At 45.7% G+C, this 25041-nt stretch overlaps 1 protein-coding gene across 5 annotated transcripts; it reads left to right on the forward strand.

Annotated features, from left to right (window-relative positions):
- The first annotated feature begins 489 nt into the window (after positions 1–489).
- Positions 490–21527, forward strand: C14H2orf74 (chromosome 14 C2orf74 homolog). 5 transcript variants are annotated; one of them, XM_004090352.2, is made up of 4 exons: positions 490–608; positions 19536–19649; positions 19746–19926; positions 21056–21527. In XM_004090352.2, exons 1-4 carry the CDS (start codon positions 544–546, stop codon positions 21227–21229), a joined length of 534 nt encoding a protein of 177 aa, XP_004090400.1. In that variant the 5' UTR covers positions 490–543; the 3' UTR covers positions 21230–21527. The 5 variants fall into 5 exon arrangements, with proteins under 5 accessions (XP_004090400.1, XP_003262479.2, XP_030683860.1 ...); XM_030828000.1 differs by lacking the exon at positions 490–608 and adding an exon at positions 3856–3876; XM_030827999.1 differs by lacking the exon at positions 490–608 and adding an exon at positions 16002–16123.
- Positions 21528–25041: the final 3514 nt, after the last annotated feature.

Below are 25041 nucleotides of genomic sequence, written 5' to 3' on the forward strand. Positions count from 1 at the left end.
CAGTGTGCTGAAATCGCGCCACTGCACTCCAGCCTGGGGGACAGAGCGAGAATCCGTCTCTAAAAAAAAGAGAAAAAAATTAATGTAATTTAATTTTTTATTTTTTTCCGCCCCCGCCGTCCCGCCCCTAACATTAATTTTTAAAACTCGCTTTAGACACCGTTTGGAGGGAGCCAGGTGCTGAATACCTGCTGATGTAATGCAGTGATTTTTTGTTTGAAGGCCACAGGAAGACCCCTTGTGGCTGCTGTACTGGCATTCCTTCTTCATAGCAGGGATGGTGCCTCTGGACATTTTCCGACAGCAGGGATCCTTGGGTGAGGTTAGCAGCGCCAGCCCGGGTTAGTGGAAGCAGCCTTCAGGTCTCCTAGGAGAGCAGGTTTATGAGCAAGCGCAGCGGATTTTCATTTAGGGAAGCCGATGGGGCGCGGCTCCTTGGAGCATGCGCACACAAACTTTCCGCTGGGAATCAAGCGAGCATGCGCACACAGATGTTATGGTTCGGGGGAGCTGTTTGGAGCCTGCGCAGTCAGGTACGAGGACATGTTGACGTCGAGAGTCTTAAAATCCTGCTCTGGCCGGATTCCAGGCTCGTGGGGGAAAGGCTGGTATGTTCGTTTTATAACAGGGGTTTTAGCGTCATCTTTTGTCCTTGGATAAGTTTTTCCAAATATAAATATATTGAATATTCATTTAAAATATCTAAGAATTAACAGGCAGCAGTGCATTAGACAAATGGGCAAAGGACTGGGGTACAAAGTTCACAGAAAAATAGTAGTTAAAAATAGACTTCAAATATATGAAAAGATGTTTAGCTGCATGTTTTTGTGTTTTTTATTTATTTTTTTGAGATGGAGTCCTGTGTTGCCCAAGCTGGAGTGCAGTAATGCAATCTCGGCTCACTACAACCTCCGCTGCCCAGATTCAAGTGATTCTCCTACCTCAGCCTCCCGAGCAGCTGGAATTACAGGCAGGTGCCACCATGCCAGGCTAATTTTTACATTTTTAGTAGAGATGGGGTTCACCATGTTGGCCAGGCTGGTCTCGAACTCCTGACCTCAGGTTATCGGCCTGCCTCAGCCTTCCAAAGTGCTGGGATTACAGGCGTGAGGCACCACGCCCGGACTGTCTTTTTTTTTTTTTTTTTTTTTTTTCTGAGACAGGTGGCACGATCACAGCTCACTACAGCCTCCACTTCCCAAGCCCAAGCAATCCTCCCACCTCAGTTTCACCAAGTGCTAGGATTACAGGCCAGCTTCAGTTTTAATAAAAATGCAAATCATCATGATTGGTAAACATTGAAACGTTTGGTAATATACTCAATATAGGAGGATGTCAGGGAAACACGTGCCGAGTTAACAGTGCTAGTAGGAGCAGAATGCAGCAATCCTTAGTGGTTATCAAAACCACACTGAATAATATTTGTATTTTGATCCAACAATCCCACTTTGGGGAATTTTGCCTCCAAATACACTTGCTTACATATAAAGTAATATGTGTATGAGGTTATTTATTGTAATAGCAAAATATTGTAAACTGTGAGTATCCATCAGAGGACTGATATTATAAACTATAGTACATACACACAATGGAGCATTATGCAGCTATGAAAAAGAGTGAGGAATCAGTTCCCAACATACTAATGTGGAACCATCTCTAGCATATCTTACTAAGTGAAAAAAGCCCAGGTGCCAAACAGTGTATAAATCATGCTTTTTGTGTAGAAAAGGATAAACGAGAGTATATGATCCTTGTTTCCACATAAATTCTGGCAATATACTCAAGAAACTGATGATCATGGTTTCCTATGAGATGGAGGGTAGGACTGAGATAGGGTGAGAGACTTCTCAGTGTATTCCTCTTTGTAATATATTGAATTATCTGAATGCTGTTCATTAAAAACAAAAATAACACTACAGTAATTTTTTTTTAAAAAGCTAGAAACATATGATATTAAAAAAGGGGCCAGGTGCGGTGGCTCATGCTTGTAATCCCAACATTTTGGGAGGCCGAGACAGGCAGATCACGAGGTCAAGAGATGGAGACCGTCGTGGCCAATGTGGTGAAATGCCGTCTCTACTAAAAAAACAAAAATTAGACTGGCGTGGTGGCGCATGCCTGTGGTCCCAGCTACTCAGGAGGCTGAGGCAGGAGAATTGAATCGCTTGAACCAGGGAGTCGGAGGTTGCAGTGAACCGAGATGGCGCCATTGCACTCCAGCCTGGCGACAGAGCAAGACTTCGTCTCAAAAAAAAGCAAAAAACAAAAAAACTGGAGGCTGGGTGTGTGGCTCACACCTCTAATCCACCACTTTGGAAGACTGAGACAGGACAATTGCTTAGCACAGGAGTTTGAGACCAACCTGGGCAATATGGTTAAAACTCGCATCTACAAAAAGAACATCAACAACAAAAAACCCCCAGATTAGATGGGAGTGGTGGCGGGCGCCTATAGTCCCAACTACCTGGGAGGCTGAGGTAGGGGGATCGGTTGAGCCCAGGAGACAAAGGTTACAGTGAGCTGAGATCCTGCCACTGCACTCCAGCCTGGGTGACAGAGGAAGACTCTCAAAAAAAAGAGAAAGAAAAAAAAGGTGAAGTTATGGGAGATTTTTCCTTTCCTTTTTTTTTTTTTTTTTTTGACAAGGTTTCCTCTGTTGCCCAGACTGCGCAATGGCGCGATCACAACTCACTGCCCAGGCTCAAGTGATCTGCCAGCCTTGGCCTCCCAAAGTGTTGGGATTACAGGGGTGAGCCACTGTTCCCAGACAAGAATATTATTTTACATGTTTTTACACACACAAGAGTTTTCTTGGAATAACAAGAGTTCGTCCAAAGTGTTTTACCAATTTACATTTCCATCTGCAGTATCGAAAACCTTCCCCTTGCTGCATGTCCTCACCAGTTCTTAGAATTGACAGACTACATTTTTTGTCAATCTTGTATAAAATATTACCTGATTTTGTTTTCACTTTGCATTTCTGTGATTATTAGTGAGGTGAGCCTCTTATATTTATTGCCCATTCATGCTTTGTCCTTTGAGAAGTACCTTTTTTATATTTTGCCTTTCCCTTTTTTATAGGAGTTTTAAAAGTATTCTATACGTTGATCCTTTAAAGATTATTTGCGTGGCAAATATTTTCTACCAGTCTGTGGGTTGCCTGTTTGTTTGTTTTTTGTTTTGAGACTGAGTCTTGCTGTGTCGCCCAGGCTGGAGTGCAGTAGTGTGATCTTGGCTCACTGCAACCTCCGCCTCCTGGGTTCAAGCAATTCTCCTGCCTCACCCTCCCGAGTAGCTGGGACTACAGGCACATGCCACCAAGCCCGGCTAATTTTTTGTATTTTTAGTAGAGATGGGGTTTCGCCATGTTGCCCAGGCTGGTCTCAAACTCCTTACCTCAGGTGATGCTCCCGCCTTGGCCCCACAAAGTGCTGGGATTACAGTGTGGGTTGCCTTTTAACATAATTTCTGTTTTGTTTTTAACTTTGGAAAGGAATATATATATATATATATATATATATATATTTAAATATATGTATTTTATATATATAAAGTATATAAAAATATATAAATTTTTTTTTTTTTAGTTGGAATTTTGCTCTTGTTGCCCAAGCTGGAGTGCAATGGTGCCATCTCAGCTTACTGCAACCTCCGCCCCCTGGCTTCAAGCAATTCTCCTGCCTCAGCCTCTTGAATAGCTGGGATTACAGGTGCCTGCCACCAAGCCCAGCAAATTTTTATATTTTTAATAGAGATGGGGTTTCACCATGTTGGCCAGGCTGGTCTTGAAATCCTGACCTCAAGTGATCTACCTGCCTCAGCCTCCCAAAGTGCTGGGATTACAGGCATCAGCCACTGCACCTGGCCTGGAAAGGGGTATTTTATTTTATTTTATTTTATTTATTTATTTATTTATTTTGCATATCAAACATATTAGGAAGGTTGCACATGAGAAGACGGGGAATAGAAATGGGGTGTGGGAATTAAAGAAAATAAATGAGAGAGGGACTTTGTATGGATCAATGATAATAACTCAATCCTCTATTTGACAAAGAAGAAGGAGAAGGAAGAAGAAGAAAAAGCAAGTGGGATAAAGGATCAGAAAGGGAGGAAAATAGAAAAAATTAGAGTATGACTCCAGGGTAGACCTGTTTTGTTGTTGCTGGGTTGGTTGGTTGGTTTGTCTGTTGTATTTTTCATATGTTTCGCCATGTTGGCCAGGCTGGTCTTGAACTCCTAGCCTCAAGTGATCAACCTGCCCCGGCCTCCCAGAGTGCTGGGACTACAGGCGTGAGCCACCACGTCCAGCCCCCACATTGCGTCTGGCCTCCATGGTAGACCTCCCAGACGGGGCGGCCGGGCAGAGGCGCTCCCCACATCCCAGACGGGGCGGCCAGGCAGAGGCACTCCTCACTTCCCAGACGGGGCGGCTGGGCAGAGACGCTCCTCACTTCCCAGATGGGGTGGCTGCCAGGCAGAGGCGCTCCTCACTTCCCAGATGGGGTGGCTGCCGGGCAGAGGTGCTCCTCACTTTCCAGATGGGGTGGCCGGGCAGAGGCGCTCCTCACTTCCCAGACGGGGCAGCCGGGCAGAGGTGCTCCTCACTTCCCAGATGCCGCGGCCGAGCAGAGGCGCTCCTCACATCCCAGATGGGGCGGCCGGGCAGAGGCACTCCTCACTCCCGACGGGGTGCCGGCGGACATCCCAGACGGGGCGGCCGGGCGGAGGCGCTCCTCACTTCCCAGACTATGGGCGGCCGGGCGGAGGCGCTCCTCACTTCTTCCCAGACGGGGGCGGCCGGGCAGAGGCGCTCCCCACCTCCCAGACGGGGCGGCCGGGCAGAGGCGCTCCCCACCTCCCAGACGGGGCGGCCGGGCAGAGGCCTCCCACATCCCAGACGATGGGCGGCCGGGCAGAGATGCTCCTCACATCCCAGACGATGGGCGGCCGGGCAGAGACGCTCCTCACTTCCTAGACGGGGTGGCGGCTGGGCAGAGGCGCTCCTGACCTCCCAGACGGGGCAGCCAGGCAGAGGCGCTCCTCACATCCCAGATGATGGGTGGCCAGGCAGAGAGGCTCCCCACCTCCCAGACGGGGCGGCGGCCGGCAGGGCAGAGGCTGCAATCCCAGCACCCTGGGAGGCCAAAGCAGGTGGCTGGGAGGCGGAGGCTGCAGTGAGCCAAGACCACGCCACCACACTCCAGCCTGGGCAACACCGAGCACCGAGTGAGCGAGACTCCGTCTGCAGTCCCAGCACCTCAGGAGGCCGAGGCGGGCAGACCACTTGAGGTCAGGAGGTGGAGACCAGCCTGGCCAACATGGCGAAACCGCGCCTCCAGCCAAAGGACAAAAGCAGGCGGAGGTGGTGGCGCGCGCCCAGAATCCCAGGCAGCCCGCAGGCCGAGGCAGGAGCATCACGGGAGCTGGAGGCAGGGAGTGTGTACTCCAGCCCGGGCGAGAGAGAGAGAGAGGGAGAGAGAGGGAGAGAGAGAGAGAGAGAGGAGAGAGAGAGGAAATTATTTTTATTGTTTTACATGTTTTGGAAGTAGAGGATGGTTTTTTTTTAACTAATTTTAAAATCTGACACTAATGTTTATTACTCATTTGGATATCCTCTTGCGTGAAGTGCCTGTTCAAGTCTTTTGCCCATTTTCTATTGTTTATTGATTTACAAGAGTTCTTTATATATTCTGAGTACATGTTCTTTGTATATGAATGGTGTTTAGCTTGTCTTTTTTTTTTTTTTTTTTTTTTTTTTTTTTGAGACGGAGTCTTGCCCTGCCACCCAGGCTGGAGTGCAATGGCACAATCTTGGCTCACTGCAACCTCCGTCTTCCAGGTTTAAGCAATTCTCCTGCCTCAGCCTCCTGAGTATCTGGGATTACAGGTGTACACCACCACACCCTGCTAATTTTTGTATTTTCAGTAGAGACGGGGATGTTGATAATCGGGAGGCTATGCCTGTGTCAGGGCAGGAGGTCTATGGGAAAGCTCTTTATCTTCTGCTAAATTTTGCTATGAACCTAAAACTACTCTAGAGAAATAAGGTCGTCAAAACAAACAAGAAGTCCTCCATAATCTGTCTAGCCTCCTGGTACAAACATGAGCGCAGATGAGCTTCAAGGCAAGGTGAAATTCACAAGCATTGCTTCAGATATGAAGCCTAACCATGGAGACGAAAAAATATCTCCCCTCTGACTTCAAGCATGGCTTGTGTAGCTGTATTCAATAAGAATAACTTTTTGCAGGGGATTAGAGTTGGGAGAGTGAGTGTGGTTTTCTCCAGAGTGGGAGTTAACCAGTATGTAGGAGGAAGGGTGTTTCAGGGCCATAGATGTGTCCTGTTATAGCTTCATAGTCCTGGATGCTGTAATAAGGTCTCCTGCAGACCTTAGTTCTATTCCACAGCTGCCCAGGGTGTTTATAAAAGTGCAACATCAAGGTTTATTCCAGAGCTAAAGTCAGAAAAACTTTTGGCCCTTCTCTGTATCTCAGCGCTTGCAAGGCTGTCCTGGTCCAAGGTAGAGAGTGTGCAACTGAAAATAGAGACGCTGTGGACTTTCTGGGCCAAGTTCCATGTCTAGATGTTGGGTGCCTTTTTTTTTTTTTTTTTTTTTTTTTTTTTGAGACAGTCTCGCTCTGTTGCCCAGGCTGGAACGCAGTGGCACGATCTTGGCTCACCGCAACCTCCGCCTCCCAGGTTCAAGTGATTCTCCTGCCTCAGCCTCACAAGTAACTGGGATTACAGGCATGCGCCACCACACCTGGCTAATTTTGTATTTTTTAAGTAAAGATGGGGTTCTCCATGTTGGTCAGGCTGGTCTCGAACTCCTGACCTCAGGCGATCTGCCCACCTTGGCCTCCCAAAGTGCTGGGATTACAGGCATGAGCCACCGCACCTAGATGATACCGGGTTTCTTGATGGGGGAGCCCAAAAGAGGCATCTCAAAGGTAGTTTTCATGAAGGCAGATTTGAGTCAACAGAGGAAGTGGCTTAGTCTAGTTCTTCTTGTCCCTGCGCTGGACATGGCCTTTCCCTGGACTAGGTAGGTGTTATGGTCATGTTGCATAATACTGGGTCTGCAAATATCCTAGAATGGTTGATGGAAGAATACTATAGCAAGTCATGGATATTCTCTGTAGGGCCAGGTGCTGAGGGTTGGTGAAGTTGTCATTTGGGGTTAGATCTCGGTTCTCCCTTAGGCCAAGAGTCAGTAAACTAAAACTCAGCCACATGCTCTGATCCAAGTTCTGTGCCCCAGGGATCTAGGACTCCTGGGATGGAGGTGCACCTGGCCTTCCATTTTCTTTTAGATTCTAGTGAGGTCTTGGCTATCCAGGATTGCTCCTAACACTAAGAGCACCTCTAGCAAGAGTATAGCTGGCGTTACTGTATAAACTCCCCTTCATGGGAAGCCTAGCCCTTGAAGGTACCTTCTTGATCTTTATAATAAGAGGAGTGAGAGCCACAGTGAGTCCTGCAGTAAGAGGATCATCCTGTGATGTTGAGAGGGAAAATGGGCCTCCTGGACAGAAAAACTGAGACACGTTGGGGCTTGCTGTAAGATCCACATCAGTCCCCCTCCACATGTTCCTTTATGCCCACATATAGTCAGTCAGATGCAGCTACAAGAGGAGACATGAGAGGCTCAGGAAAACAAAGCTGACTGTCCTCACAGGCCCTAGAAACAGGAGGCCCTGCACGCCACATAGGGCCGGTAGGAAAGCCCCACAGCATGGAGCAGGAGGTAGAGGGGGCAAGAACTAGAGGAGAGAATAGGTCATCGCTTTTGTTGGAGTTTATGAGGAAAAGGCAAGGGAGGGCAAGGTAAACATCTCAGGATTGGCTACTTTGAATAGTTTCAGGGCTCTACTTGGCCTGGGGATGCCGGAGGCAGAGGAATATTGTCTCCTGGGGTGTGCTGGCCAGATGGAGGAGACTTCGCTCTGGATTGGTTAGTTCCGTATCAAAGGGATGCCACAGGCTGCACCCTTTGCTTTCACTAAGAATTGGCTGGCCCCAGGAGGGGCAGCCTCAGCTAGAAAGGTTTTTAAGATGTCAAAACAGCCTGGGTGCAGTGGCTCACGCCTGTAATCCCAGCACTTTGGGAGGCCGAGGCGGGAGGATTACAAGGTCAGGAGTTCAAGGCCAGCCTGGCCAAGATGGTTAAACCCCGTCTCTACTAAAAATACAAAAATTAGCTGGGTGTGATGGCAGGTGCCTGTAATCCCAGCTACGTGGGAGGCTGAGGCAGGAGAATCACTTGAACCCAGGAGATGGAGGTTGCAGTGAGCTGAGATTGCACCACTGTACTCTAGCCTGGGTGACAGAGCAAGACTCCATCTCAAAAAAAAAAAAAAAAAAAAAAAGATGTCAAAACATTATAATATACAGAAAATCAAAATATGTTAATACAGGCTATACTAGATACCTATTGCTGCATAATAAGTGACTCCAAAACTTAGCAGCTTAATTCAAACATTTATTAACTCTTAGCTTCTGTGAGCTTGGTGATCCTGGCTCAGGGTCTTTCTAGAGTTGCAGTCAAGATGTTAGTCTACAGTAATCTGAAGACTCATTTGGGGAACAATCCATTTCCAAGCTTCTTCACATGGTTATTGGCAAGAAGCCCTAGTTCCTCCCTGGCTGTTGGAAGGAGGGAGGGCTCAGTTCTTCAGCATGTGAGTCATTCCATGGGCTGCTTGAGTGTCCTCACAACATGGCAACTGGCTTCTCCCAGAGCAGGTGACCTGAGAGAAAAGGCAAGGAGGAAGCCACAATGCGTTTTATGACCCACTATCGGAACTCACAGACCCTCACTTTTGCTTCATTTTAGTCATTAGAAGAGATTTACTACTATAAATCCAGTCCACACTCAAAGGAAGGGAGGAATATTAAATAATTAAAACCATCACAAAGTCCAACACCAAATTGATCTCCACAAATGCAGTCCAGGTACATTGTGGCAAAGGCCACACTGCCCTGGTTTGCTGCAGATCCAGTGATCTCAGTCTCTTGGAGACAAAGGTATTTAAACCATGAACCTTCTCCCTTTTGTGGATTAGACGTGTGAGATTTCTGGCGCATCATGGTGAGTCTCATTTGGAGTCTGCACAAAGTTGAGGCTCCCACGTCTCCCAGGGTCAGGTTTTCAGAAGGCCGTACTTTAAAGGCTGGGGGTAGAACAAAGAGTGTGTTAGGAAATGCAGGACGGGGATCCTGCCAACACCGGTTTGTGGAGTGGACTCTCTCCTTAAAGCTACCTGGTAGCCTGACTGTGCTGTTTACTAAACATTACCAAGCATGTCGGGTGCGGTGGCTCACACCTGTAATCCCAGCACTTTGGGAGGCCGAGGCGGGCAGATCACGAGTTCAGGAGATCGAGACCATCCTGGCTAATATGGTGAAATCCCGTCTCTACTAAAAATACAAAAAATTAGCCGGGCGTGGTGATGGGTGCCTGTAGTCCCAGCTACTCCGGAGGCTAAGGCAGGAGAATGGCGCAAGCCCGGTAGGTGGAGCTTGCAGTGAGCTGAGATGGTGCCACTGCACTCCAGCCTGGGCGACAGAGCGAGACTCCATCTCAAAAAAAAAAAAAAAAAAAAAAAAAATTAAAAAAAAAGCCGGGTGCGGTGGCTCACGCCTGTAATCCCAGTACTGTGGGAGGCCAAGGCGGGCGGATTACCTGAGGTCAGGAGTTCGAGACGGCCTCAACACGGAGAAACCCCATCTCTACTAAAAATGCAAAATTAGCCAGGCTTGGTGGTGCATGCCTGTAATCCCAGCTACTCGGGAGGCTGAGGCAGGAGAATTGCTTGAACCCGGGAGGCAGAGGTTGCGGTGAGCGAAGATTGTGCCATTGTACTCCAGCCTGGGCAACGAGCGAAACTCCATCTCCAAAAAAAAAAACATTACCAAGCATCATTATAAATGAAGGGAAAATAGAAGTGAAGACAGAGAGGAGGAAGACAATTTAAAATGTTTCCGTAAATCAATAGTAGAAGGATAAAGATGTGAAATTTATTTATTTATTTATTTGAGATGGAGTCTCGCTCAGTCACCCAGGCTGGAGTGCAGTGGCGCGATCTCAGCTCACTGCAAGCTCCTCCCGGGTTCATGCCATTCTCCTGCCTCAGCCTCCTGAGTAGCTGGGACTACAGGCGCCCGCCACCATGCCTGGCTAACTTTTTTTGTATTTTTAGTAGAGACTGAGTTTCACCATGTTAGCCAGGATGGTCTCAATCTCCTGACCTCATGATTCACCCGCCTCTGCCTCCCAAAGTGCTGGGATTACAGGTGTGAACCACCGCACCTGGCTAAAGATGTGAAATTTAAAATGTATAAACTGGGCGCGGTGGCTCATGCCTGTAATCCCAGCACTTTGGGAGGCCGAGATGGGCAGATCACCCGAGGTCAGGAGTTCAAGAGCAGCCAGGCCAACATGATGAAACCCTGTCTCCATTAAAAATATAAAAATTAGCTGGGCATGGTGGTGCACACCTGTAATCCCAGCTACTCAGGAGGCTGAGGCAGGAGAATCTCTTGAACCTGGGAGGCAGAGGTTGCAGTGAGCTGAGATCGTGCCACTACATTCCAGCCTAGGTGACAGAGCAACACTCCGTCTCAAAAAAAAAAAAAGAAAGAAAGAAAGAAAATATATGTCTTCCTTTACTTCAGATAAAATTTAGTATTTGGCTAAGCGTGGTGGCTCACTCCTGTAATCCCAGAACTTTAGGAGGCCGAGGTTGGTGGATCACTTGAGGTCAGGAGTTCAAGACCATCCTGGCTAACATGGTGAAGTCCCGTCTCTGCCAATAATACAAAAATTAGCTGGGTGTGGTGGCGGGCGCCTGTAATCCACTCGGGAGGCTGAGGCAGGAGAATCGCTTGAACCTGGGAGGTGGAGGTTGCAGTGAGCCAAGATCATGCCATTGCACTCCAGCCTGGGCGACAAGAGCGAAATTCTGTCTCAAAAAAAAAAAAAAAATTTAGAATTCAAAAGTTCAAATTCCAGTATTGGATCATCCTACAGTATACTTGATCAGTGCTTTACAAAGCTGTCAAGGTCATCAAAAACAAAGTTTGAGAAATTGTCACAGCCAAGAGGAGCCTAAGGAGACATGATTTAATTGTAATATAGTGTCCTGAATGGGGTCCTGGACCCAAAAAAGACATTAGGTAAAAACTAAGAGGATCTGAATCAACCATGGGCTTTAGTTAATAATAATTTATCAGTATTGGTTCATAAAGCATAACAAATAGATCACACTGATTTAAGATATTAATAATAGGGGAAACTGGGTGTGAGGTATATGAGAACCCTCTGTACTGTCTTCTAGCTTTCCTGTAAATCCAAAAACATCCTAAAAAATTGTTTTAAGTCTGCTTTTGCCCAACAGTTACCAAAATCTTTACAGAGAGGAAAACATCTTGAGCCCTAGGTTACCAATCATGGGCCATGAACATTTTTACTGTGTGCTTAAAAAGAAACAGAAAAGGCCAGGCTAGGTGGCTCATGCCTATGATCCCAGTACTTTGGGAGGCCAAGGTAGGCGGATCGCTTGAGGTGAGGAGTTCGAGACCAGTCTGACCAATGTGGTGAAACCCCATCTCTACTAAAAAAAAAAAAAAATACAAAAATTAGCTGGGTGTGGTGGTGCATGCCTGTAATCCCAGCTACTTGGGAGGCTGAGGCAGGAGAATCGCTTGAATCTGGGAGGCAGAGGTTGCAGTGAGCTGAGATCACACCACTGCACTCCAGCCTGGGCAACACAGTGAGACTGTGTCTCAAAAAAAAAAAGAAAAAAGAAACAGAAAAGTTTAAAGTGTTTGACTAATCATATTTAAGCAAGTTCCCAATAAAAATAAGTTGCTCAAATGACAAATTTGTGATTCAGGGGTTTCTTTTAATTCAACAAAGAGAAATAAAGCCTCCTGTGATTAAGAAAGACTTTGACATCTACAAGAGAAACCAATTTCTAGGCTTGAGAAAATTGCATTGAGTCCGAAAATATGCTTTATTTCCCATTAATTGTTTATGAAACGTTTCTACTATTTTAACAATTTCAGTCTCATCACCAGTGAATTTTTTTTTCTCTTGATTTTTTTAATCCTCACCTCCACATCCCCCCAAAAAGCCAGAATAGTTGTTGGGCTCTTCAAATGAATGTGATTTATTATATTATCTCCCTTTTGCAAGCTAATGAGATGGATTATAAAGAAATCAAGGTTTTTTTTGTTTGTTTGTTTGTTTTTGAGATGGAGTCTGGCTCTGTCCTCCAGGCTGGAGTGCAGTGGCGCGATCTCGGCTCACTGCAAGCTCCGCCTCCTGCATTCACGCCATTCTCCTGCCTCAGCCTCCCGATTAGCTGGGAGTATAGGTGCCCGCCACCACGCCTGGCTGATTTTTTGTATTTTTAGTAGAGATGGGTTTCACCATGTTAGCCAGGATGGCCTCAGTCTCCTGACCTCGTCATCCACGCGGCTCGGCCTCCCAAGATGCTGGGATTACAGGCGTGAGCCACCGTGCCCGGCCCCAGAAATCAAGGTTTTTTGTTTGTTTGTTTGTTTTTTAACAGTTTTTAGACCTAAAGCAGAACATTGCTTTTTTCTTAAAGGTTAAGAGGAGACAGAATCTCAAGAGTTAGAAATAAGGCTGGGCGTGGTGGTTCACGCCTGTAATCCCAGCACTTTAGGAGGCCAAGTGGGAGGATTGCTTGAGCCCAGGAGTTTGAGACCAGCCAGGGCAACATAATCAGACCGTGTCTCTACAAAATTTAAAAATTAGGCAGGCATGGTGGCATGTGCCTGTAGTTCCAGCTACTCGGGAGGCTGAGGTGGAAGGATCACTTGACCCTGGAAGGTTAAGGCTGCAGTGAGCTATGATTGCACTACTGCACTCTAGTCCAGGCAACAGAGCAAGACCCAGTCTCAAGAAATTAAGTGAAAACATATTGAAGAAAAGGGAATGAATAGAAGTTAAAATAATCAGCTGGGTTCTGTGACTCATGCCTATAATCCTGGCACTTTGGGAGGCTGAGGCAGGCGGATCACTTGAGCCCAGGAGTTCAAGACCACCCCGGGCAACATGGCAAAACCCTGTCTCTTTTAAAAAAGAAAACAAAAATCAAAACATAAGCTATTTGGAGCCAAAAATAACAATGAAACAAAATGGATGAGATTTAGAATAAAAGATAAAGAGCCAGAGGCCAATAAACTTTGAAAATAAAACATTAATATTTTAATATCAGAGTTGTACTCACATGTATATGTACAAATATGTCTATCAATGCTATTAATAAAAGCACTAAGTTGTCCAACAATAAGAAAATAATTGGCCGGGCGTGGTGGCTCATGCCTGTAATCCTAGCACTTTCAGAGGCCAAGGCGGGCAGATCGCTTGAACTCAGGGGTTTGAGACCAGCTTGGGCAACATGGTGAGACCTCGTCTCTACAAATACAAAAAGTTAGTGGGCATGGTGGTGTGCACCTGTAATTCTAACTGCTTGGGGAGCTAAGGCAGGAGGATTGCTTGAGCCCAGGAGGTGGAGGCTGCAATGAACCAAGATCATGCCACTACAGCCTGGGTGACAAAGTGAGGCCCTGTCTCAGAAACAACCACAACAACAAAAAGATTCTAGTTATTTAGTCTCCATTGCTCTATTTTGTTGCAGACCAATGACAATTTAGGGACTACTCCAGTCTATAGATCACAGTTAGAGTAGCACCAGTTGACCAAATCCCTCAAATATTTGATTGATTGATTGATTGATCAATTGATTTGAGATGAAGTCTCACTCTGTCGCCCAGGCTGGAGTGCCGTGGCACGATCTCGGCTCACTGCAGCCTCCCCTCCGCCTCACGGGTTCAAGTGAGTCTCCTGCCTCAGCCTCCCGAGTAGCTGGGTTTACAGGCCCACGCCACCACGCCTGGCTAATTTTTGTATTTGTAGTAGAGACGGGGTTTTACCATGTTGGCCAGGCTGGTCTCGAACTCCTGGACTCAAGTGATCCACCTGCCTCAGCCTCCCAAAGTGCTGGGATTAACAGGTGTGAGCCACTGTGCCTGGCCTGGAGGGAACCTATTTAATGCTCAAGAAGTCAGATCAGGAAATGGCAGATGGGTGCTATGCCTCTTGTATCAAGGCTCAGAAAAGGAGGCAGTGTGATGCTCGTTGCAATGCTGTGTTGGTCAGGAATTTTGGGGTGCAACATCCATGAACCCCAATTAACCAGCTTAAGCCAAAGAGGAAAGGCATGGACTCACACAGCTGAAAGTCCAGCTTCCTGTCCACACTGTAAGTCAAGCCTTCAGGCATAGCTAGATCAAGCAGAGCCCTTTTTAATCTGTCTCTCTCCATACTCTCAGCCCTGCTTTCTTCCATGCTGGAAGTTCCTGCAAATATCTTAACACTGAGGTTAATTAAGCTGATTTAGATCACATGTTGACCCTTGAACTGTGGACTATCCTGATCAGCCAGGCCTGAGTCCTGTGTCCGCTGCCCCTAGTTTCCAAATTCAGGCAGCTGTGACGGAGTCCTTTGAGTGTCCTCACTCATCCTGTAATTCCTGGATCATGTTTTTGTCACAGGATTTCAACAGATCACATGGATCAAGGCCTTAGGGAGGTGGTTGGGGATTCACATATGCCCTGGACCATCTGGAGCCCAAGTTGCTGCAGACCCTGTCTGCACAACCCTCTGGCCACCATAGCAAAGAAGTCTGCAGGCAGGAGGTAGGCAGTAGGGCAGGACAGCTTATTCTGTATGGAAGAGGCAATATCTGACCCCAACATGGCAGATGCCAGGAGCACAAGAAAAGCCTCCCTTGCTCCAAAGAGAACCCCTGCTCCCCCATCTTCTGGGTAGTGCCTGAAATTCTACCTAGACTGTCTTACTTTAACCTTAGGCCCACGCTGAGGTCCAGATACCCATGAGAGTTACTATCAGGCATTCTTGTTGTGAAGAGTTAGAAAACAGGTTTTGTTAACAAGAGGGAATAAAAATCAGTGTAGGGTAGGAGGTGAGAAATTACAAAGACTGTGAAAGACCTTGGGGGTAGGAGGTGAGAAATTACAAAGACTATGAAAGACCCTGTCACTTCCCAGCATGCCTGGGACTGGAGCTGGATAGGGCAAGGGGTTGGGATATATGTAAGTGACAAGGTGTTTTCTATATCAAGTGAGAACTCAGAGAAAGCACGATTGGAAGTGTCACTGAAACACCAGGGGTTCTGTCTAGGTCTTGCTGCTGGCTGCTCAGAAAGCCAATCACTGAGACAACGAGTATTGCCAGGGAAGAAGGCTTAGGCTTTAATCTGGTGGTGCAGCTGAGGTGAACAGGAGATGAAGGCTCAAATCTGTCTCCCTAGTCTATTAAGACTGAGGGATTTACACAGTTGGGAAGGCGGAAAACAGGAAGTAGGGAGGGGTAAGGAAGCAGTCAGGATGGGGAGTCTGGTGTCTCATTGTCTGGAGGTAGTGATCTGATGGGTTTCAGTTCCTTGCTTGAGGGTCAGTTTCCTGAGGAAGAAACTCTGATGAGATAGTTTCAAGTTTTAAGACTGGGGAGAGTCCATTTCTATGTTTATTCAACAAACTATACATATTAGTTTTGTAGAACAATTGGGCTGATTTCAAAAGGAAGCCCAATGGATGGTGATTGCATAATGGAAGAGAATCCAAGAACCAAGTCTTTTTTTTTTTGAGACGGGGTCTCACTCTGTCGCCAGCCTGGAGTGCCGTGGTGCAATCTCAGCTCACCGCAACCTCCACCTCCTGGGTTCAAGCAATTCTCCTGCCTCAGCCTCCCAAGTAGCTGGGACTACAGACACGTGCCACCACACCCGGCTAATTTTTTGTATTTTTAGTAGAGATGGGGTTTCACCATGTTAGCCAGGATGGCCTCAATCTCCTCACCTCGTGATCCTCCCACCTCGGCCTCCCAAAGTGCTGGGATTACAAGCGTGAGCCACCGCACCCAGCCTTTTTTTTTTTTTTTAAGATGGAGTCTCGCTCTGTTGCCTAGGCTGGAGTGCAGTGGTACAATCTCAGCTCACTGCAACTTCTGCCTTCCCAGTTCAAGCAATTCTCCTGCCTCAGCCTCCCAAGTAGCTGGGATTACAGGTACGCACCATCACGCTGGCTAATTTTTGTATTTTTAGTTGAGATGGGGTTTCGCCATGATGGTTTTGTCAAACTCCTGACCTCAAATGCGCCCACCTTGGCCTCCCAAAGTGCTGAGATTACAGGCATGAGCCACCACACCCGGCCAAGAACTAAGTCTTAAAGGATTGAGAGGTGGGACAGGTAAAGGGCTGAGGTAGGGGTAGAACATTCACAGTGGGGAAACAAATTGAACAAAGGGTGGAGATTGAAATCAAATCTGTATGTGCTGGTGGTTTTGGTTTTGCAATGCCTGCTGTATACCTGGCCACTTTACAGACAAATTCCCTTTTCTTTGTTCCATAAATAATTTTTAAAATTGTGATAAAATATACATAACATAAAATTTACCATTTTAACCATTTTTAAGCGTGCAGTTCAGTGGTATTAAGTATGTTCACATTATTGTGCTACCATCACCACTGTCCACCTCCAGAACTTTTTCATAATTCTAAATTGAAACTCTACAGCCATTAAACACTGATTTCCCATTTCTTCCTCCCTGCAGCACCTGCTAACCATGATTCTGCTTTCTGTGTCTATGAATTTGACTATTTCAGGTACCTCATATAAGTGGAATCATACAACATGTGACCTATTGTGTCTGGCTTACTTTACTTAGCATAATGCCTTCAAAATTCTTCCATGTTGTAACATGTATCAGAATGTCATTCCTTTTTTTTTTTTTTTTTTTTTTTTTTTTGAGACGAAGTCCTGCTCTTGTTCTGTAGGCTGGAGAGTGCTATGGTGCAATCTTGGCTCACTGCGACCTCCGCCTCCTGGGTTCAAGCAATTCTCCTGCCTCGGCCCCCCAAGTAGCTGGGATTACAGGCACCCGCCCCCACGCCTGGCTAATTTTTGTATTTTTAGTAGAGATGGGGTTTCACCATGTTGGCCAGGCTGGTCTAGAACTCCCCTCAGGAGATCCACCCCCCTCAGCCTCCCAAAGTGCCAGGATTAAATAGGCATGAGCCACTGCGCCCAGCCCAGAATTTCATTCCTTTTAAAGCTAAATAGTATTCCATTGAGTGTATATACCCCCCTTTTTTTTTTTTTTTTTGAGATGGGGTCCCACTCTGTCACCCAGGCTGGAGTGCAATGGCATGATCTCGGCTCACTGCAACCTCTGCCTCCCAGGTTCAAGCGATTTTCCTGCCTCAGCCTCCCAAGTAGCTAGGATTACAGGCGCTCACCACCACGCCCAGCTAGTTTTTGTATTTTTAGTAGAGACCAGGCTGGTCTTGAACTCCTGACCTCAGGTGATCCACCCACCTTGGCCTCCCAAAGTTCTGGGATTATAGGCGTGAGCCACCACGCCTGGCCACCACATTTTATCTGTCCATCCTTCGATGGACATTTTGGGTTTTTCCACCTTTTGGCTATTTTGAGTAATTCTGCCATGAGTAAGGGTGTACAAATACCTGTTTGAGTCCCTGCTTGCAATTCTTTGTGTATACACCCAGAAATGGAATTACTGCATCATATAGTGATTCTTTACTTAATTTTCTGAGGAACTGCTATACTGTTTTCTACAGTGACTGTACCGTTTTACATTCCCACCAACAATGCACAAGGGTTCCAATTTCTCCATATCCTCACCAATACTTTTTTTTTCTTTCTAAAGTAATAACCCCCATATTGGGTATGAGGTGGTAACACATTGTGGTTTTGATTTACACTTCCCTAATGATTAGTGATGTTGATCATTTTTTTCATGTGCTTATTGATCATTTGTGTATCTTCTTTGGAGAAATGTCTTGAAATCCTTTGCCTGTTTCAAAATCGGGTTTGTTGTTGTTGAGTTGTAGGAGTTCTTTATGTATTCTGGATATCAGTCCATTAACAGATTATGTGATTTACAAATATTTTCTCACCATTGAATATGATGTAAGTTGTAGGATTTTCACATATGGTTTTTATTATGTTGAGGTAGTTTACTTCTATTTCTCATTTGTTGAGTGGTTTTAGCATGAAAGTGTGTTAATTTTGTCTAGTGCTTTTTCTGCATCAGTTGAGATGATAATATGTTTATTTTTAACCTTCATTCTGTTAATGTGATGTTTTACATTGGTTGATTTTTGTGTACTAAACCATCTTTGCATTCCAGGAATAAGTCCCAGTTGGTCATGGTGTGTAATCCTTTTAATATGTTGCTGAATTTTGTATCCTAGTACTTTGTTGAAGACTTGTGCATCAATATTCATAAAGGATATTGGTGTATAGCTTTCTTTTTTTGTAGTGGCTTTGGTATCAGGGTAATGCCAGCTCCATAGAATGACTAGTAAGTGTTCCCTCTTCAATTTTTTGAAAGGTTTGAGAAAGATTGGTGTTAGTTCTCTGTTAAATGTTTGGTAGAATTCCACAGTGAAGCCTTGAGGTCAGGGCTATAGAGAGGGATTTCATAAGAAGGAAGTAGACCAATTGTTCATGGTCTGTTAAAGAAGCAATAAAAGAAACGGGCTCAGGTTAGGAAAGGAAAGGTGGTGTTTGGAGAGTAGGGGGAAAATCCTTGCCCAAAGAATGGTCAAGACAATTTCAAATGGCCTCTAATCTGGACCTCTCAGAAGAAGGGGATGAACAGGCAACAGCCTCGTGGTTCTCCAGCCTCCAGGTGATGGACTGGGTTGGACTGGCTGTCTGGTCTTTCTAACTCAAGGGCTCCATGATTCTATGATGTCACTGACGAGAGAAGAATGGGGAGCTGGGCTCAGCTCCAGCTGTTCCGATTCCTCTCTCCTCTGGTTCCTGATAGTTTTTGGGGTGAGGGAGGTGAGCTGCGTGATCACACGTGTCCCAGCTCAGTCTCCCCTCTGGCCACCTCAGCCCCCACCACAGTTATGGAGAGAAATTAGCCAGTGTGAGTCAACTCCGCAACAAGCAGAGCATCTTTCATGAAGCTGAACTGACCAAACGAACAACAAACAGCTTTTTATTCCTCTGTTTCTAGAAAACTTAAAGAACAAGAGAACTACATTCAAATTGAGCTGGAAAAGAATATTTGGACAATCTGTGATTGTGAGAGTGGATGAGTCTTCTAGTTAAACCTATGAGCTTTGAAACCACAGCAATCACTTTCTTCATCGTCCTTCTAATTTGCCTCATTTGCATCCTCCTTTTATTGGTGGTTTTTTTATATAAATGGTATAAATCCATGCTGATAATTGGGATCAGATTTCAAGTCACATTAGCAAATGTATCTAGAAATAATGTAAAACAATTTAAAACAGAACAAGTTATGATACCATAATTATCTACTGTTCCATTTCAGCATTTTAGAAATGCTGATATCCTGTTTAAAAGTGAAGTTTCTATACCACACCTTAAAATCAGGGCCATTCTTCCTTTTCTGAATTTGTGGCTTGTTTGTTTTCAGTTTCCAAGGCAGGAAAGGTAAAGAGACAAAGAAAGTGCCTTGTACAGATGCAAACGGAGGTGTAGACTGTGCAGCTGCCAAAGTGGTGACAAGCAATCCAGAGGACCACGAAAGGCGAGTGTGGTGCAGGATGTGGCAGAGGCCATTTTGTGTGTGATAGTGGGGATGAGGATGCATGAATGTTTAAAACTCTACCGATTAATTTTCTAGGATCTTAATGCAAGTCATGAACTTGAATGTGCCAATGAGGCCTGGCATTCTTGTGCAGAGACAGAGTAAGGAAGTGTTGGCCACACCCTTAGAAAACAGAAGGGACATGGAGGCAGAAGAGGAGAACCAAATAAATGAGAAGCAAGAGCCTGAGAATGCTGGAGAAACTGGTCAAGAAGAGGTGATGTGTTTTTCTACTCTCAAAGTGCAGTTTAGAATTTGTTTGATTGAAAAGCAGGTACATTCCTCAGCTAGGTATAATAATAGGGGATGGAGGGCCGGGCAGGTGGCTCACGCCTGTAATCCCAGCACTTTGGGAGGCCAAGGAGGGCGGATCACGAGGGCAGGAGATCAAGACCAGCCTGGCCAAGACGGTGAAACCCCATCTCTACTAAAAATACAAAAATTAGCCGGGCGTGGTGGCACCCGCCTGTAATCCCAGCTACTCAGGAGGCTGAGGCAGGAGAATTGCTTGAACCCGGGAGTCAGAGGTTTCAGTGAGCCAAGATCGCCACTGCACTCCAGCCTGGTGACAGAGCAAGACTCCGTCTCAAAAAAAAAAAAAAATAAATAATAATAATAATAATAATAATAGGAGATGGAGTTGCATGTAACTTAGGTTTGTAGGTAGAATGAGTCCAGTGCCCACAGTCATTTAAGCCATTCTGTTTGCTTATCAGTTCATGTTACTAAACCATTACATATGCCAAGTCTAGAAACTTGCTTAGTCTTCATTCTTACATTTGTGTTTTTCTTAATAATTCCCCTTCAGTTTGTTTTTCTCAAAATCCTAGAATCTTAGAGCTGTTAAGACATCATCTAGGGATCCAGCCCTCTCCTGTTTCCAATGAGAAAACGAGATGAATTGTTTACCTCTCCACTGTGGCCAAGCTCAGGCCCAGACCGCAGCCCCCTGTGCTAGCTCCAGGGTCCTACAACAGCACACAACACAGCTGGGGCCTTCTTGAGCTCTGTGTCTGGGACTCCCTGACAGGAACAACTCACATACCCTCCCACCCCATGGCCATGCCCGGTCGACGACAGAATGATGGTCCTAGTGGCTCTTGGGTTTGACAGCTTCATGGAGAGAATTACATGTCACCAAATGTTATTTGAATAGGTCAATGTATGCTTTTATAACCATAAAAATGTGAAAATGTGATCATGATGGATTATTGCTGCTTTCCTATATCATTTAGAAATGCTTTTTCTGTTTCTCGTTAACAGTGTACATATAACCTGTAATTTTAAAAGCAGGGCTTGTCATAAATTGATTATTTGTTTATATTGTTTGTCCCATTCTCTTGCAGGATGATGGTTTGCAGAAAATACACATATCTGTCACTAGAACTCCTTCAGTTGTTGAAAGCCAAAAAAGACCTTTAAAAGGAGTGACATTTTCTAGGGAGGTAATTGTTGTGGATCTTGGGAATGAATACCCTACACCTCGAAGCTATACTCGAGAACATAAAGAGAGGAAATGAAGCTCAAAAAAGGGTAAGAGTGAAAGAAAATGTAATGTTTGACTAATATTGAAATGACTGAGGGTACAAAATCATGTTGAAACAACAAAACAATGGGGAATTAGGCAAATAAAGATATTATTTTACCTTTGTGCAGAAAGGAGTGGGCCACGTGCAAAATTCTGTAAGTAAAATACTTAGAGCTTGAATATAATTTTTTAAAAATTCAAATCTGAGTGCAAGAAATTGATTGTATTGCCCTTAAAACTGTCTACTCAAACACTGTTCTGGCATGTGAATAAAGTGATTGTTGTTTGTACAAATGCCTATTAGGTACATCATATTCAAGGGGGATTTTTTGAAATAATACATGTTCTGCATGCTCTGATCATAGGCATTCATGACCAAATAACACTACAGCTGTCATCACAGAAGCTTCCATAACTGTCGTCTTCTACTACATAATCCCCATTGAACTCAGTCCTGAAACGTTTCTTGTACTGACCACTGCTTTTTAAAAATTGGTACAGGCTAGGCGCGGTGTCTCACGCCTGTAATCCCAGCACTTTGGAAGGCTGAGGTGGGTGGATCACCTGAGGTCAGGAGTTCAAGACCAGCCTGGCCAACGTGGTGAAACTCTGTCTCTACTAAAAATACACAAATTAGTCCGGCATGGTGGCATGCCTCTGTAATCCCAGCTACTTGGGAGGCTGAGGTGGGAGAATTGCTTGAACCAGGGAGGCAGAGGCTGCAGTGAGCCGAGATTGTGCCACTGCACTCTAGCCTGGGCAACAGAGCAAGACCCCATCTCAAAAAAAAGTTGGTACAAAAAACAAACTACAACAGCCTGGGCAATATAGGGAAACTCTGTCTCGGCAAAAAATAAAAATAAAATAAGCCTGGCATGGTGGTGCATGCCTTTAGTCCCAGCTACTAGGGAAAAACAGGCCAGACGTGGTGGCTCACACCTGTAATCCCAGCACTTTGGGAGGCTGAGGTGGGCAGATCACCTGAGGCCAGGAGTTCGAGACCCAGCCTGGCCAACATAGTGAAACCCCATCCCTACTAAAAACACAAAAAAATTAATGGGGCGTGGTGGCGCACTCCTGTAATCCTAGCTACTCAGGAGGCTGAGGCAGGGGAATTGCTTGAACCTGGGAGGCAGACGTTGCAGTGAGCTGAGATTGCGCTACTGCACTCCAGCCTGGGTGACAGAGGGAGACTCCATCTCAAAAAACAAAAACACAAACTACTACCAACAACAAAACATCCTATTACTTTAGGCAAGTCCTGAGATTATACTATTCTTGATTTCAGTGGTTTAAAACTTGCTGTCCATGTGTGGAATATGACAGTACAGACTGCTACGACGTCATCCACACAGCTGCAGTATACATTTCTGACATGTCTAAGGGGCTCTGAGAGAGAGAAAAAGCAGATTCCTTTGATTCAGAGGCCTAGCCCATTGTCATGTGGATGTTCCATAAATGTCTGTGGAATGACTGGGAGTATAAGTGATAAAATATTTTAGAATGTGGAACTATTGCCAAATGGGGTGTACTGACACCCTCTGCTGGGAGGCATGTCGCTGTGGGCTGGGACCATCCCACTGTGAGGAGGAAAAGGGACTTAGACAAATGGAAGGATTAGATAGATAAGACAAGCAGCTGGGGAAGAACATGAGTCAAGGCAAAGAGGTAAGGATGTGTATTGGGTTTGGTTCACACGAGTTGGCTGTCGCTAAAGGTGGGTGTAGAGGAGAGTTGAGAGGCAACAGTGAAGTGTGGTGAGAAGTCAAAGTGAGGTTCACTTAGGATCCCAGGCTAAGGGTATAAAGTGGGAAATGGATCCAAGCTATGTGGACTGTTGGGGGAAGGTGCCTGCGGATATATTCAGAGTCTCTTTAAATTTTTTATCTTTCACCTGATGATAATACTAAATTTAAAAAATTTTTCATTTTGGTAAAAGATATATAACATAAAACTTGCCACCTTAACCATTTATTTTATTTTATTTTTTGAGACAGGGTCTCACTCTGTTGCCCAGGCTGGAGTGCAGTGGTGCACCAGGGCTCATTGCAGCCATGACCTCCGGGGCTTAAGCAATTCTCCCACCTCAGCCACCAGAGGAACTGGGACTACAGGCACATGCCACCATGCCCAGCTAACTTTTGTATTTTTTCTTGAGACGGGATTTCACCATGTTGCCCAGGCTGGTCTCGAACTCCTGAGCTCAAGAAATCCACCCACCTTGGCCTCCCAAAGTGCTGGGATTACAGGTGTGAGCCACCATGCCTGGCTTCATCTTAGCCATTTTTAAGTGTACAGTTCAATAGTGTTTTAAGTACATTCACATTGCAGTACAACTCTCACCACAGTTTTGTAGAAGTTCCAATAGAGGAAAATGATGGGAAAATTGGCCATCAATACCTATAACCATATAGGCACATGGAATTCCAGAAAGCCATCCAGATCACGACTGTAATGTGAACAGCAGCACAGTCAACAAAGAGCATCTGGCACTAAACGTCCATTTGACTTTTATTGGTTCTGTGCTTTTGTTTGTATTTGATTTGTAAATTTCTTTTCTTTTTTTTTTGAGATGGAGTCTCGCTGTCACCCAGGCTGCGATGCAGTGGCGCGATCTCAGCACACTGCAAGCTCCGCCTGCCGGGCTCACACCATTCTCCTGCCTCAGCCTCCTGAGTAGCTGGGACTACAGGCACCCGCCACCACGACCAGCTAATTTTTTGTATTTTTAGTAGAGACGGGGTTTCACTGTGTTGGCCAGGATGGTCTCGATCTCCTGACCTCGTGATCTGTCCGCCTTGGCCTCCCAAAGTGCTGGGATTACAGGCATGAGCCACCGCGCCCGGCCTGTAAATTTCTTTTAGTTTTAAAGTTGGATGCAAGCTTTTAGGTTAGGGAGTTGATATCTGTCTTTGCGTTTCTACATATTTTTAAGTGACACTATAATATACATAATCTTAGGCAATAATGGAAGAAGTCCATGAGAGCTTTCCTCCAGGAGTAAGTTACTGAGGATTAGCAACTAGGAGTTGGTAGATGGAGATGGCTCCAGTGATGATTCAGATTTGAAGGATGTGGACCTGGAATAGGAGGTGGCAGAAAGTAATGAGAAGATGAAGAAAGATTAAGGCACATCACTTCCTAGTTAGATGTGGGAGGAGTGAGAGGAGGGCGCAAAGATGGCTCCTGAGTTTGGATACCTGCCAGACAGTCAGGAATAGGAGAGTCCAGAGAAGTAACTAGTTAGGGCAAAAAGATTAGGCAGGTTGGCCGGGAACGGTGGCTCACGCCTGTAATCCTAACACTTTGGGAGGCCGAGGTGGGCGGATCATGAGGTCAGGAGTTCGAGACCAGCCTGGCCAACATGTTGAAACCCCGTCTCGACTAAAGATACAAAAAAATTTAGCCAGGCGTGGTGGCATGTGCCTGTAATCCCAGCTACTCGGGAGGCTGAGGCAGGAGAATTGCTTGAACCTGGGAGGTGGAGGTTGCAGTGAGCTGAGATTGTGCCATTGCACTCCAGCCTGGGAGACAGGGCGAGACTCTGTCTCAAAAAAAAAAAAAAAAAAAGATTAGGCAGGTTTTTAGCTCTGTTAAATTTGAAGTACTGACTACAGATTCAACTGAAGATGCTCCACGGACAGTGAAGCTGTAGGGCTCCATGTGTCTATCTCCTAAGCTATGGCTTCAGAGAAAAGTTGAGCAGTTTTTTCTCAATGCCTGTTGGTGTTTCACTTGCAAAGGTGGGATCAAACTTGCCACTTTACCTCTTTAATTAGCTGTTGGTCCAGGGACTTCCTTCAA

Source organism: Nomascus leucogenys, chromosome 14 (genome assembly GCF_006542625.1).
Source record: "Nomascus leucogenys isolate Asia chromosome 14, Asia_NLE_v1, whole genome shotgun sequence".
NCBI lineage: Eukaryota > Metazoa > Chordata > Mammalia > Primates > Hylobatidae > Nomascus > Nomascus leucogenys.